At 36.5% G+C, this 12,981-nt stretch overlaps 1 protein-coding gene across 2 annotated transcripts in view; it reads right to left on the bottom strand.

The window, feature by feature from the left end:
- Nucleotides 1–12,981, bottom strand: part of LOC145670403 (thymidine phosphorylase-like) — an 81,306-nt gene that overhangs the window by 24,230 nt on the left and 44,095 nt on the right. The window contains exons 5-6 of one of the 2 annotated variants that reach the window (XM_081739045.1): nt 4,913–5,071; nt 2,063–2,181 (exon numbers count right to left, since the gene is read on the bottom strand). In XM_081739045.1, the coding sequence (XP_081595171.1) occupies nt 2,063–2,181; nt 4,913–5,071 (278 nt within the window). The remainder of the gene's footprint in view (nt 1–2,062; nt 2,182–4,912; nt 5,072–12,981) is intronic. The other variant, XM_081739046.1, reaches the window with a different exon arrangement.

A 12,981-nucleotide genomic window follows, 5' to 3' on the forward strand; every position in this document is an offset into this window, starting at 1 on the left:
AGAATATATAAACGCACAACTTTGTAAAGCTACAGGTAGAACAAATGAACTAAAATATCTTCTAAGCAGCCAGCATATTAGTGAACATGCAAAGTCAATACTATATAAAACACCAATACGTTCAATATTAACATATGAAGCACCCGCATGGGGACACGCATTAAAATTAAACCTAAGAAAACTACAACTATTTCAAAACAAAATAATTAAAATAATCATCAGTTGCCCAAGATACACCAGATTAATTCCACTACAACATGAGCTAAACATCCTACCCATCGAAGAAATAATCAAGAACATAGCAATTAAATTTTATGCACATAAAGAAAAATCAGGCAACTATGACATAGGACCCTACAATAAACATAAAAGACCAAAACAAAACCCAATATAGTAACCAGACTAATCTGATATACATGTACTCAGATGATTATTCAACTACTAACAACTACTGTAATCAGCATCTTAACTTACAATTTTTAAAAAAAAAAAATCTTTGTAACTATCAACTATAATCTAATCAACGACAAATACCTTATAAAAAATTTTAAAAAATATAAAAATACAAAACAAAAATCTTAAAAAACAAAAATCTTAACATCTAAAGTTATAAAATGACAATCCTATTATAACGGTGCAGAATTTAGTAAGGATGATATGTATTTAAGTATGCATATAGGTACGTGTGAGTGTGTGTGTGTGTGTGTGTGTGTGTGTGTGTGTGTGTATGTATGTAAATAGGTATGTAAAGAGTATGTATTATGACATCTATGATAAGTGTAAATATCAGTAAACCTAATTATACTTCTGTAATACTAACATGACTCGAATATGACAAACCTGAGACATGTACTACGTTAATAACAACAGCCACGTAAGTCTCTTTATAATGCTGATGACGACCAGGCAGATCAAGAAGGACAGACGATTAAGGATAGTATGTTAAAAATAATAACAAAGTTCCCAACTAACAATGCACATCCCTACTACAGACAACACAGATTTGAATCATTAATATTCAATTAGGTTCTTCAGGTTCATTACATTAGGACAGATGAACATAGATTTTCACCACCCTTCTAATGTGGTTTTGCCATGTAAATATTTAAGCATGCAGCATGACCAATTTAGTTTTTTTTCCTGGTTCCTAGGTCTTTTGTCCCTCTATCAAAATCAAAATAACGCTTCTTCCGCGCTTTCCTTTCTTCTATTTTACTCTTCCTTCCTTCTATCTACACAATTACAGATTCGTGTGTAAATGTCTTCCGAAAAGATAAAAACCACAGTATACACATGCACCGACAGTTTCTTTAGTTTACTAACTGCATGTGAGGAGAGGCATGTAAACAGATGGTTAATACCTTCATCTCTATCAGGACGCAGGGTTTAACTTTTCTGTTTCTGTTTTCTGGTTCGACAAGTATCAGTCCCCGACTGATCAAATTCCCTTCCTTGGCTTGCAGTGGAGCTCTGGAAGTACCTCTGGAAAGCCTCTAGTTTGCAATGAAGCTCTTGGATTCCTTTTTCTCCTGGCTTGTAGTAGAGCCTTGTGGAAACCTTTACCTCTCTCTCTCCTTGCAGTGGAGGATTGGGAGATTCCTTATCACAACACCGGCTTGACTTGCAGTAGGGCTCTGTCGGGACTATAACCTCTCTTTGCTTGCAGTGGAGCATTGAGTATCCTACCACTCCTTACGTAGCATGCTTCCTGAAGAATTCTTCCCGAGACCGTCAGGTTAAAGGAACTCGCGTGTTACTCAATAGAATTTGTATCTATTTATATTATAGCAAAATTTTGTAATAAAATCTAGTAGTGAAAAAAAAAACAGCTCCGGACTGTAATTTTCTCTATCTATGCTGTAGCTATACCTGCACAAGCAGAACATTACAAGATATTATATATAGTGCGTTCCACGAATAACACTAAGGCACGTCTCCTGAAGAAACCAAGGCAGATAGAAGCATAGAGAAAGAGAGAGAAATAGATATTTAGACATCTCTTTTTCCGCTAAATGGTATTAAAGTTGTAATTACATAAAAACAGACAACTGATATTATTTACCATCATTTTTGCAAAGGCACGAGCATCATCAATTGTCTTTGACGTACCAGCTCTTCCAACTTTAACATCAATCACCAGAGTCTTAATTCCTCCAGCGGCTTTCTTCGAAATTATTGAAGCTAGTGAAGGTAAAAGGAACATAAAACTTGTAATTTACAACAGTGTGAAATTATTGTGCATGTTTTAATAAAAATCAATACTTTTTAAATTCTCTATAAATCTACATAAATTACACTTATTTATTAATAATAAACAAACGTTAATGAAACATCATTCCACTGAACTGGACGTATTTTACGATTCGTTAAATTCAAGAATTATTGGTGAAATCATTACCCTGTTATATTTTGTAAAAGATAGAATGTCCCAGAAATGTTATAATCATTTTCATCCTTACAACAGATATTTTAATTCTAACATATTCATATTTTTTGCCATATTTACCTGTGTATATGATAAGTTATTTTAATCTGCAACTTTTTATTTATGAATTCGTGTCTTTTACCTAGTAATCTGAGTGTATATGGTATTTTAATCCGTGTCTTTTATTTATTAATTCTGTCTTTTACCAATTAATCTCTATGTATTTGTATATGATATTTTAATCTGTGTACTTTATTTATTAATTCGTGTCTTTTACCTATTAATCTGTCTGTATATGATATTTTCATCTCTCTTTTATTTATTAATTCGAGTATTTTACCTATTAATCTGTGTATATATAATATTTTAATATGTGTCTTTTATTTATTAATTCGTATTTTTTTATCTACAGTATTAATCTGTGTGTATGGTATTGTAATCTGTGTCTTTTATTTATTAATTCGTGTCTTTTACCTATTAAACCTGTTTTTGTCTAAAATAATGTATCTTCTGACACATTAATCTGTATCGTCTCCTATATTAATACGTATTTTCTACTTTTTTTTACTTGTGTCTTTTCCCTATTAATCGGCCTTTTTAACTTTTTAATCTGTACTTTTGCCATATTAATCTTTGGGTTTTGCCATCTTAATCCGTCTCTTTCAGCTACTGATCTGTTACTTTAGCCATATTAACCACTGTATTTTGTCATATGAATCTATGCTTTTTGCCACACTATCTGTCTTACGCAATATTATTCTCTATTTCTGTTTTTTTTTATTATTCTATCGCTTGGTTACTTTCAATATATTATTCAGTGCATTTTGTCATATGCATTTGTGCTTCTTGCCACATTAACTGTCTCACGCAATATTATTCTCTACTTCCGTTTTTTATTCTATCGCTTGGTTACTTTCAGTATATTATTCAGTGTATTTTGTCATATCAATCTGTCCTTCTTGCTACATTATCTGTCTTACATAATATTATTCTCTATTTCTGTTTTTTATTCTATCGCTTGGTTTTTCAATATATTATTCAGTGTATTTTGTCATATCAATCTGGGCTTCTTGCTACATTATCTGTCTTACGCAATATTATTCTCTATTTCTGTTTTTTATTCTATCGCTTGGTTACTTTCAATATATTATTCAGTGTATTTTGTCATATCAATCTGTCCTTCTTGCTACATTATCTGTCTTACATAATATTATTCTCTATTTCTGTTTTTTATTCTATCGCTTGGTTACTTTCAATATATTATTCAGTGTATTTTGTCATATCAATCTGTCCTTCTTGCTACATTATCTGTCTTACATAATATTATTCTCTATTTCTGTTTTTTATTCTATCGCTTGGTTACTTTCAATATATTATTCAGTGTATTTTGTCATATTAATTTGTGCATTTACCATATTAATCTGTAGTTTACACAATATTGTTTTTTTACTTTTCTATGTTTATAGTGTCTTTTACTTTTAATTTGTCGGGGGACACGGTGGCTCAGTGGCAGAGCGATAAGCTCTGGTGCGTCGGGTTCCTGGTTTGATTCCTGGCGAAGTAAGGTTGTGGTGGACAACATCATATCAGTGGGTTTTTGCAAAGTATACCCGTTTCCTCCAACATTTTCATTCAATATTCTTCCATCATAATTCACTTGCCTTAATCATTCTTTGCCATAGCCTAAAAGGCATACTCGTGGGACGTTAAACTGAAAAAATATATTGATATGTCACTTCTGCCATATTAATTAAGTATTTTGTAATATTAATCTGGTCTTTTAACTATTCACCAATGTCTTGTATCTACTGCAGGGATGCAAACAAGTAACAAAATTTTACTAGCCCATGAGAAAAGCTATTAGCCTACATCTCAGTCTTTATAGTTTGAAATAAATAATAGTGATATTAAACACTCGTCCGCACCGATGAACCACTCACCCCGGGAGAGTGGTTATTTGCATCCCGGATCTATTGCTATCTTACTTTTCCCAACAGGTGTATTTTTATCATCTTAATCAATGCTTTTGCCATCTTAACATGTGTTTTTCTGTCATAATAATAATGTATATGTTTATTCTAGTAATCTGTGCATTTAGCCATATTAGCATATTTCCAGATAGAAATTTGAAATGATCTGGTTTCATTCTTGAGAACCACATTCTAGTTTCAGAAATCTGTTATAATGTTTCTGAAATCTTTTCAAAGTTTAATAATCCAATCTAAATTTCTTTGTTTACTATGGAAAATTTATCAGTAACAATCGTTAATTAATTGTCCCAATACTTACGAGGGTAAAAGAATAATTTTAAACACAGTCGTATTTCTAAACATATTTGAAACACTTTCAATTTTTAGCACAAATATATTGATATTTCTAATGCCAAAAAAAAAATCCAGCACAGATATATTGATGTTTTTAATGCTGGAAATGGAAACATTGTGTTTTGCTAAGTTGTAATGCATGATACATGTTTGCCTCATTTACCTGTAGCTAAAGGAAAACTTTCGACTGTGCTTGTGACGTCACGTCTGACGTAAAGCTCTCTATCTGCTGGGACGAGTTTGGAGGATGCTCCAACGATGAAACAACCAACTTCATGCAGAAAGCGAGTAAGCGAAGCGTTGTCATGTTGAGAGCTAAATCCTGGAAAGAGAGAAGCAATTACAGGAGTTGAACTTCGAAAAACAGAGCATTTTTGTTGTATTTACTTTTCATAATCTCTCAAGCAATAGGATGTTATTTTAAATTTTTCTCGTGTTTATTTTAACTTATAACGTCCTTTTCTAGCATTGAAGCTGCACAACATGTGAAGGCTAAGCGCTAAGCCCAGCTGCAACTTTTTTCCTAAGTTAAAAAAAAGAACTTAAAAAGAATGCAGAATATAAAAATAACAGTGAGGGAGATAGTATTTACAAAAACTTATGAAATAATCTAATAACTATTTGGAAATGCTTTCTTATAAACCAGAAATTTCAGTATGCAATTATATGAAGTCATAATAGTCATCATCATCATCATCATTATCATATCGCACATGGCATAGAACAGTGACACAACTCAAAATTTTGCGTTCTTGAGTTATTGCCACTGCGAGGCGCGCAATACTTTACTCTACCTAGTAAAAAAAAATTTCACACTTGTAACGTAATTTTTAGCATCTAGAGAGCAGTATGTGTCGGTTTTCCATTTCCTGAACTTTGACTATTGTCGTCGGAGAATAGTGACGGAAGTTAGATGATCTTATGTGGTTGAGTAGCTCTTCTCTGGTAAAGTGAAATTTTTTAACATACAACAGTGCTTGTGCAGCATATCAGTATAGTAAAACGACACTTTTAGGTTTAGGACGTTATTCTCCGAAAACAGGTGGGTAGAAGCTGTACAAGGTAATTGAATTAACGCATGAAAATTTCCTTGACTTTAAGGATCTTTGTCGAAACTACGGAAATAATTTCTCAAAAACCTACGATGAACAGCAAATAAAATTTGCCGATATTAAGATAGCAAAAATTGAGAAAGAAACACCGGACGGATTTTTTTTTATCAAAACTTCATACGAACATGCAGATTACCAAAAAAAATGTTGTCACAAAGAACACACGCAAGTCTCGGCAGAGAAGAGTGTCGTGCGAGCTGGGAAAAGCGTATCCAGATAAATTCAAAATATCGGATCGCAAAAAGTCCGATATAATGGATCTTCTTGCTTCCCAACACATTCCCCCAGCTTACAAAGATTTCTACACATCACTTTTCAATTAGTAGTTTCTATTAGACAGCTGATGTAAAGACATTGGTATTTGGACCATTATTTTGAAGTTATACCATAATTAAAAGTAATTGTTTTCTTGTAAAACTTCGAAAATTTCGATTTCTGCCACTTTTCCTCCTTGTCATCATTACACACTTTTACAATGTGTGTCATCAGAATAATCACAATTTGCAAAAAATGGCAATAATAAATAAAAAGAAAAGTGACACAAATCAAATTTCTCACCCCTGGGATGACTGCATTTTGTGTACTAAACACCTATTGTTTCCAGTAACAATACCTGTAACTATTTACAAAGTTAGAAGCAATTCATACACTATTTTCTTCGAAATGCAATACTCACAGTAATACTAGAGTTTGTTTTCTTTGCTGTCCTGAAAAAATACGTTTTTTGAGTTGTGTCAGGGTTCTATATCATGTGCGATATGTATTCTACCATTATTGGCAGGTCACTTGCCGCAGCTGAGAAGCCTCCATGCTCCACGGTCTTGAGCTAACCTCTTCGTCTTCAGGTACCACTTTTATGTTTTCATATCGTCCATTAATTGTAATCTTCTTCGCCCGCTCCCTCTCTTTCCTGAAACCATACTCTCTAGCACATCCCTCATGATAAGAGTCCCTTCTTAGCCAATGTCTCAACCAGTTTCTCTTCCTCTTCTTCATAATATCTAAAATTGTTCTTGTCTTCCCCACCATTTCTAAGACCCTTTCATTCGTTTTCAGCTCGATGCTGCTAATTCTCTCTATTCTTCTCCACACCCACATTTCGAAAGCTTCCAGTCCTTTTTCATCACTTTTGCGTGATTTCCATGTTTCTGAACCATACAGTACAATATTCCACACCAGGTTCCGGGCTGAAATACTAACGAGGGCGGTGGACATGTCTACCAAAAGGGCGCCCATAATTGTTTTAGTCGTATATATAGATAAATTGTGAAAACCCATTACGACCAATCAGCGTCAAGCTATAGACCATCCAACCAGAGAGTTGGATTCTTAACCCCGCCCACTTTCCTCTCCTATATATAGTACACACGAACTGGTCTCAGTATAGCAGAGTCGAAGCAGCATCCATCACGGAAGGTTGTTAGACTCTCCCTCTCGAACGAGTAACTGGTTCAGGCGAACTGATTAAAACGCCAGTCACAACAAGAGGAGCTCACCTAGATTGTTTTTGGTGAAGAATAGGCTGTATAAGCATATACGCTTAACGAGGCCAAAACTGAGAAAACATTCGGGCGAGCATTTAACAACTATGGAAGGCGTGTCCTCGTAGTTGTTAATCTTTTTCTCTTTCCAGGGAGAACACAGCGAGCCACATAGAGCGTCGAGAAGTTTAATCTTGTATATTTGCAGGTGCAGCAGGGAGAATATACGGCCCTTTATAGAGCCACAGCAGATCGTCAGCAACGGAGGAGCCGAGCAGTGAGGACCAGGGATTTGTCTGTCTAGAACTGAAGCTTTTTCTTCTTTCTTTCTTCTTTTCGTTACAGGTGCAGTTCAGCGAGTGGCCCTTTTCAGAGCCAGCAGAGATTGTAAGTATCCACGATAAGCCACATTCAGGCGCCCAACTGCAGAAATTGCTTTTTGAAGGTTGTGTTAGGGTCCGCAACGAAAGCATTCGGTGACAAATCCTAAGATTGCTGTAGCAGGGATCTCCCGAAGCAACCCTCATTAAGCAAGGACTGCAGGGAAGTCGTCATTTAGAGCACTTGGGCATTGTGCCCACATCATACTAAATAGCGTTACAGGCCTAGCGCCTGCCCACAATTAGCGAAAATCCATAGTAATTGTACTGTGCTGACGGAGTTACGGTCCTTCACAGGGCCATAGCCCTCAGAGCACACTCTTTCCATTGGCGACAATGGTTAAGAGACGGACGAGGAGGACAAAGCGGGATGCTGAGTCCCCCTCCCCCAGCAGTGAACCGGAGGCATCTCCCTCTAAGAGCAAAGGAGAAGAAGAATCTCCAAAGAGGCTCGAAGTTCACTCAGCCCCATCATCTATAGACTCAGACAACGAAAGCTGTCAATCAAATAAGTCATACTCTGATGCTGTGAAAGCAGTTCCAGAAGGCATAGATAACACACTATTACTCAGTAAGGGGTCACTTGAAACAACACCTCAAGCAAATAGAGATTCAGACAGCTCTTTGGCCACACCCAAGAGAAAGCGATACCTTCCCATAACAATTAAATCATTAACAGATTACCTATACATTAGTAGAACCTATGGTGAAATAGAAGCCCGCTGTACCCGGGGAGAGGAATACAAAATCACACCTCTAAATGAAATCACAAACACTAGCATCCTCAACTACTTAGAGAAAAAGAAGATTGAGTTTTACACAAACTCTCTCTACAGGCCAATTAAGGTGGTGATTAGAGGGCTCCCCTGGGAACTTGCCTCCGAAGACATCCAGGATCATCTTAGACAGGTATTAGACTCCCCTACCCTCACTGTCTCACAGATGAGAAAAACAACGAGCGCTGGAAAAGAGGCCTTGCCCCTTTTTCTTTGCACGGTCCTGGATGGGGAAACTAAAAAGCGACTCATGAAGGTCCCTCATATCTTCCACATTCGAGTAAGAATTGAGGAGTACGTTCAAAAGAGTGTAGTGGTGCAGTGCCATCGTTGTCAAAGATTTGATCACGGCAGCACGAACTGCAGGCTAGCGCCTCGCTGCGTCAAATGCGCAGGGAATCACCTGACACCTGATTGCAAGAAAACCCGCGAACAAAAGCCTAAGTGTGCTAATTGTTCAGGAGAGCATCCGGCCAGTTACAGGGGCTGCACAGTTTACAAAAAGATTGTGGAATCGAGGCAAAGAGGAGCGACATCCAAAACTAACGCAGACAACCTTGAAAAACGAGCAAACGCACCGCACAACATAAACAGGAAGACAACACAACCAACACACACAACAAGACCTGCGTTGCTACCTACCCCCAAGCCTGGACTGCTTCCCACTCCACAACCTACATCTTTACCCTCACGTACCTTAAGGGGCACTCCCCAACAGTCACCTAACATAACCGGAAACTCACGTACAGCTCCATCTGGGGTTGAGCGAGAACCTATCCCTGAGGGTACCCAAGATAGCAGCAGAAACATACGCAAAGACAAAAACTCAGAACATACGCAACAACAAATACACTTTAACACAGACAGTGATACATTTTCACCCACTGAAGCCACCACAGACCCAGAACAGAGGAGGAAAAACATTAGAATACGACAACAGCGCGCCAAAGCCATAAAAGACAACGCAGACAACGCATTTCGGTCACTGCAACCAAGTTTAGATTCACTTACGTTAATGCTTCATGATTTCAGTGTTCACTATGACAGGCGTAAAACGCTGTTTTACGTTCAACGTCTGTTAGAGTTTTACGCTGAGAACAAACATGAATTCTTTTTAAACGTCATAAACTTCATAATCAGAGTCGCCCAAACTGCTGATGGGGCACCGCGTTAGGAAACAAACAAAAATATTAGCTTGGAATGCGCAGGGCATCTCCGAAAAGAAGGACGAATTGGAAAGCTACATAAATGAAAATAGCATCTCTATAGCTTTTGTGTCAGAAACACTGCTTTCAACGCATCACAAATTGTATATCCAAGGGCACCGTGTTCTCAGACATGATCAATCAAATACAAATGCAGGAAGAGGAATCTTGGTAGTGGTAAAGTCCGACTATAAACACGAATACGTACCCATTCCCCAATTAAAAACAATGGAAGCCATCGCAATTAAAATATTCGTTAAAAATACTCCGGTTGTATTAGTTGGCATATATCAATCACCCAATACAATCATAGACACAAACGATGTCACGCTTCTTTCCCGCCTGGGAAACAGAGTTTTATTAATTGGAGACTGGAACAGCAAGCATTCTGTTTTCAAATCAAAAAGAGCTAACGAAAATGGCAAAAAGTTACAAAATTATTTTGAAACATCAAGCATTGAAATACTCACGCAAAATGAACCAACTTACTATCGTCATAATTGCAACAGTAATCCAGATATCTTGGACTACGCATTATACAGGAATATTCAATTACCACTCTCAATAATTGCTGATGATGATCTCCTTTCAGATCACACAGCAATTATTGTTACAGTAAACTCAGAACAAGACAAAGAACCACTACTAAAGAGACTAAATTATAAGAATGCTGACTGGACCAGGTTCCAACAATTAATATTAGAAGGACTAAATAAAAAGATTGAAATACAAACAAAAGGAGATATAGATACTGCCGTAAATTTCCTCACCACACTTATTAAAACTACTTCAGAAAAAACTATACCTTCTACAACTAATAAGATAGATTTAAAAACACTACCCCCGAAAATTTTAGATATGATAAAAACGCGGAACCGACTTCACAAAAAATATAACAAAACTCGAGACCCACTTTATAAAGCGATCGTAAATAGATATAGAGTATGCATAAAAGAAGAAATATCCGCGTATAAAAACCGCATCTTTGAAAATAAAATCTCAAAAATGTCACTGAAAGACGGAAGCGTCTGGAAATATACCAAAAATTTAACTACAAAAAACATTAACACGCCATGTATACATGGAAAAAACGGATTAGTCTACTCCTCAGAAGAAAACGCTGAAGCTTTGGCTGACTTCCTGGAGGGCTCATTCAAACCGAATCATGAAATAGAAGATCGTAGGCACGATGTAAAAGTTGAACGGACAGTAAGGGAATTCTTAAAAGCACCCCCATTAGACAAAATTAAGAAGACTAATACTGCAGAGTTAAGTGGTATCATAAAACGGCTTCGGCCACTGAAAGCACCAGGTCCTGATCAAATACAGAATATAGTTTTAAAACACCTCCCTAACGCATGTATATCATACTTAAGTCACATCATTAACAACATAATGAAACTTAGCTATTTTCCAAATGCATGGAAAATAGCCAAGGTGATCAGCATTCCTAAGCCCAATAAGGATGCTAAATTTCCTCAGAACCATAGACCTATAAGTCTTCTGAATACAATGGCCAAAGTAGCTGAAAGCATAGTGTTCAGAAGACTCAGAAGCTTTCTATCAACAAATAATATAATCACACCTGAACAATTCGGATTTAGAGCACAACATTCTACGACACACCAATTAGTGCGTGTAATAGAATTTATAACAGACAAATATAATAAAAGACAAATAACAGGCGCGGCCCTGTTAGATGTTGAGAAAGCATTCGATAGGTGTTGGTTCCCGGAAATCCTATATAAAATGATACAATATAAGATTCCTGACTATCTAACCCATTTTGTGCATTCATACCTTAAGAAAGAAAATTCTTCGTTGAACACGAAAGAAAAACCACCAAGGAAAAAGACATTAAAGCAGGAGTCCCTCAGGGATCTATGTTAGGGCCACTTCTTTTTCTAATATATGTTAATGATATTCCAAAAACAACCAAAACACAGATAGCAATGTATGCAGATGACACAATCGTGTATGCATCATCTTTCTTGCCAAATCAAGTTACAAAGTATATACAGAATCACCTAAACGAACTCAAACCCTGGTTTAAACGTTGGAAAATTAAAGTCAATGCTGAAAAATGTGAAGCCATACAGTTTACTAAGAAATACAAACGAAAACCAAACAACCAATTAACTCTATATAACACACCAATAGAATGGAAAGATAAAGTTAAATATTTGGGAGTAATACTAGATAAAAGGCTTACCCTCAGATACCACATGAACTCCCAAAGAAATAAGGCTAGTGCTAGACTACGAACCCTAACCGGATTTTTCCGCTCACCTGCCCTCAATACGCAGAGCAAAGTTATATTATACAAAATGCTAGTTAGGCCAATAGTCACATACGCAGCGCCAGCATGGGCTTTCTCTGCACCTTGTTATACGCGGGCTCTGCAGAGACTTCAGAACAACGCTGTGCGCATAATAACAAATTCTCCCCGATATTTGCCTGTTCTGCGCCTACAGCAGCGTCTAGGGTTGACTCTGATTGAAGATCACATACAGTATTTAGTAAGGAACTTCTATCAATCTGTGAAAACAATAGAAAACGACCTTGTGAGCTCTCTGGGTAGCTACACAATTCCAGAAAGCTACTACAAATACAAACGCCCGCTTCATACGCTAAAATAGAAACAAATCCAAAACACTTTTGAGAGTAATAAGAAAAAGAAAATGTAAATATGTACATAAAAAAGTATGACGAGGCCTGTTAGGCAGAAAAATAACTAATACATCTTACTTAAATTACTGATATATCACTAGTATTAACAAAACTGACAAGTCCAATAGGATACTAATATCAATCATATCCCAAATACTATAATATAACTAAATACTACATAATCGTGTATATGTATATATCTTAGTCTCATTTTAGATTGACGCAGTCCAAGGATGAAGAAGACGAGAGACTTGCATGAAAAAAAAATAACAAAAGTCCCACTAACAAAGCTTGTCCACCAAACTACAGACAACTTAACACAATAGTATAACTCACACTTGACTTTTTAAGTTAGGGAATCAATACAGACAGTAAAGATGCTTTTACATGGATTTTACCACCCCTTCTTAGTGTGGTTTTGCCATGTAAATACTTGAGTACGAGCATGACCGATAAAGGGGGTTTTCCTGGACTCCACGTGTTTCCAGGTTTCTCCTCCTACTACCCAAGCCAATAGTGAGGCGAAAAATCTTCACGCGCTTTCCTATCTTCTATTTTACCCTTCTTTCTTTCTCTAATACACACTGTCCGGTAAATGTCTTTGGATA

This window comes from Thermobia domestica, chromosome 14 (assembly GCF_964235325.1).
Source record: "Thermobia domestica chromosome 14, izTheDome1.hap1.1, whole genome shotgun sequence".
Classification (NCBI taxonomy): domain Eukaryota; kingdom Metazoa; phylum Arthropoda; class Insecta; order Zygentoma; family Lepismatidae; genus Thermobia; species Thermobia domestica.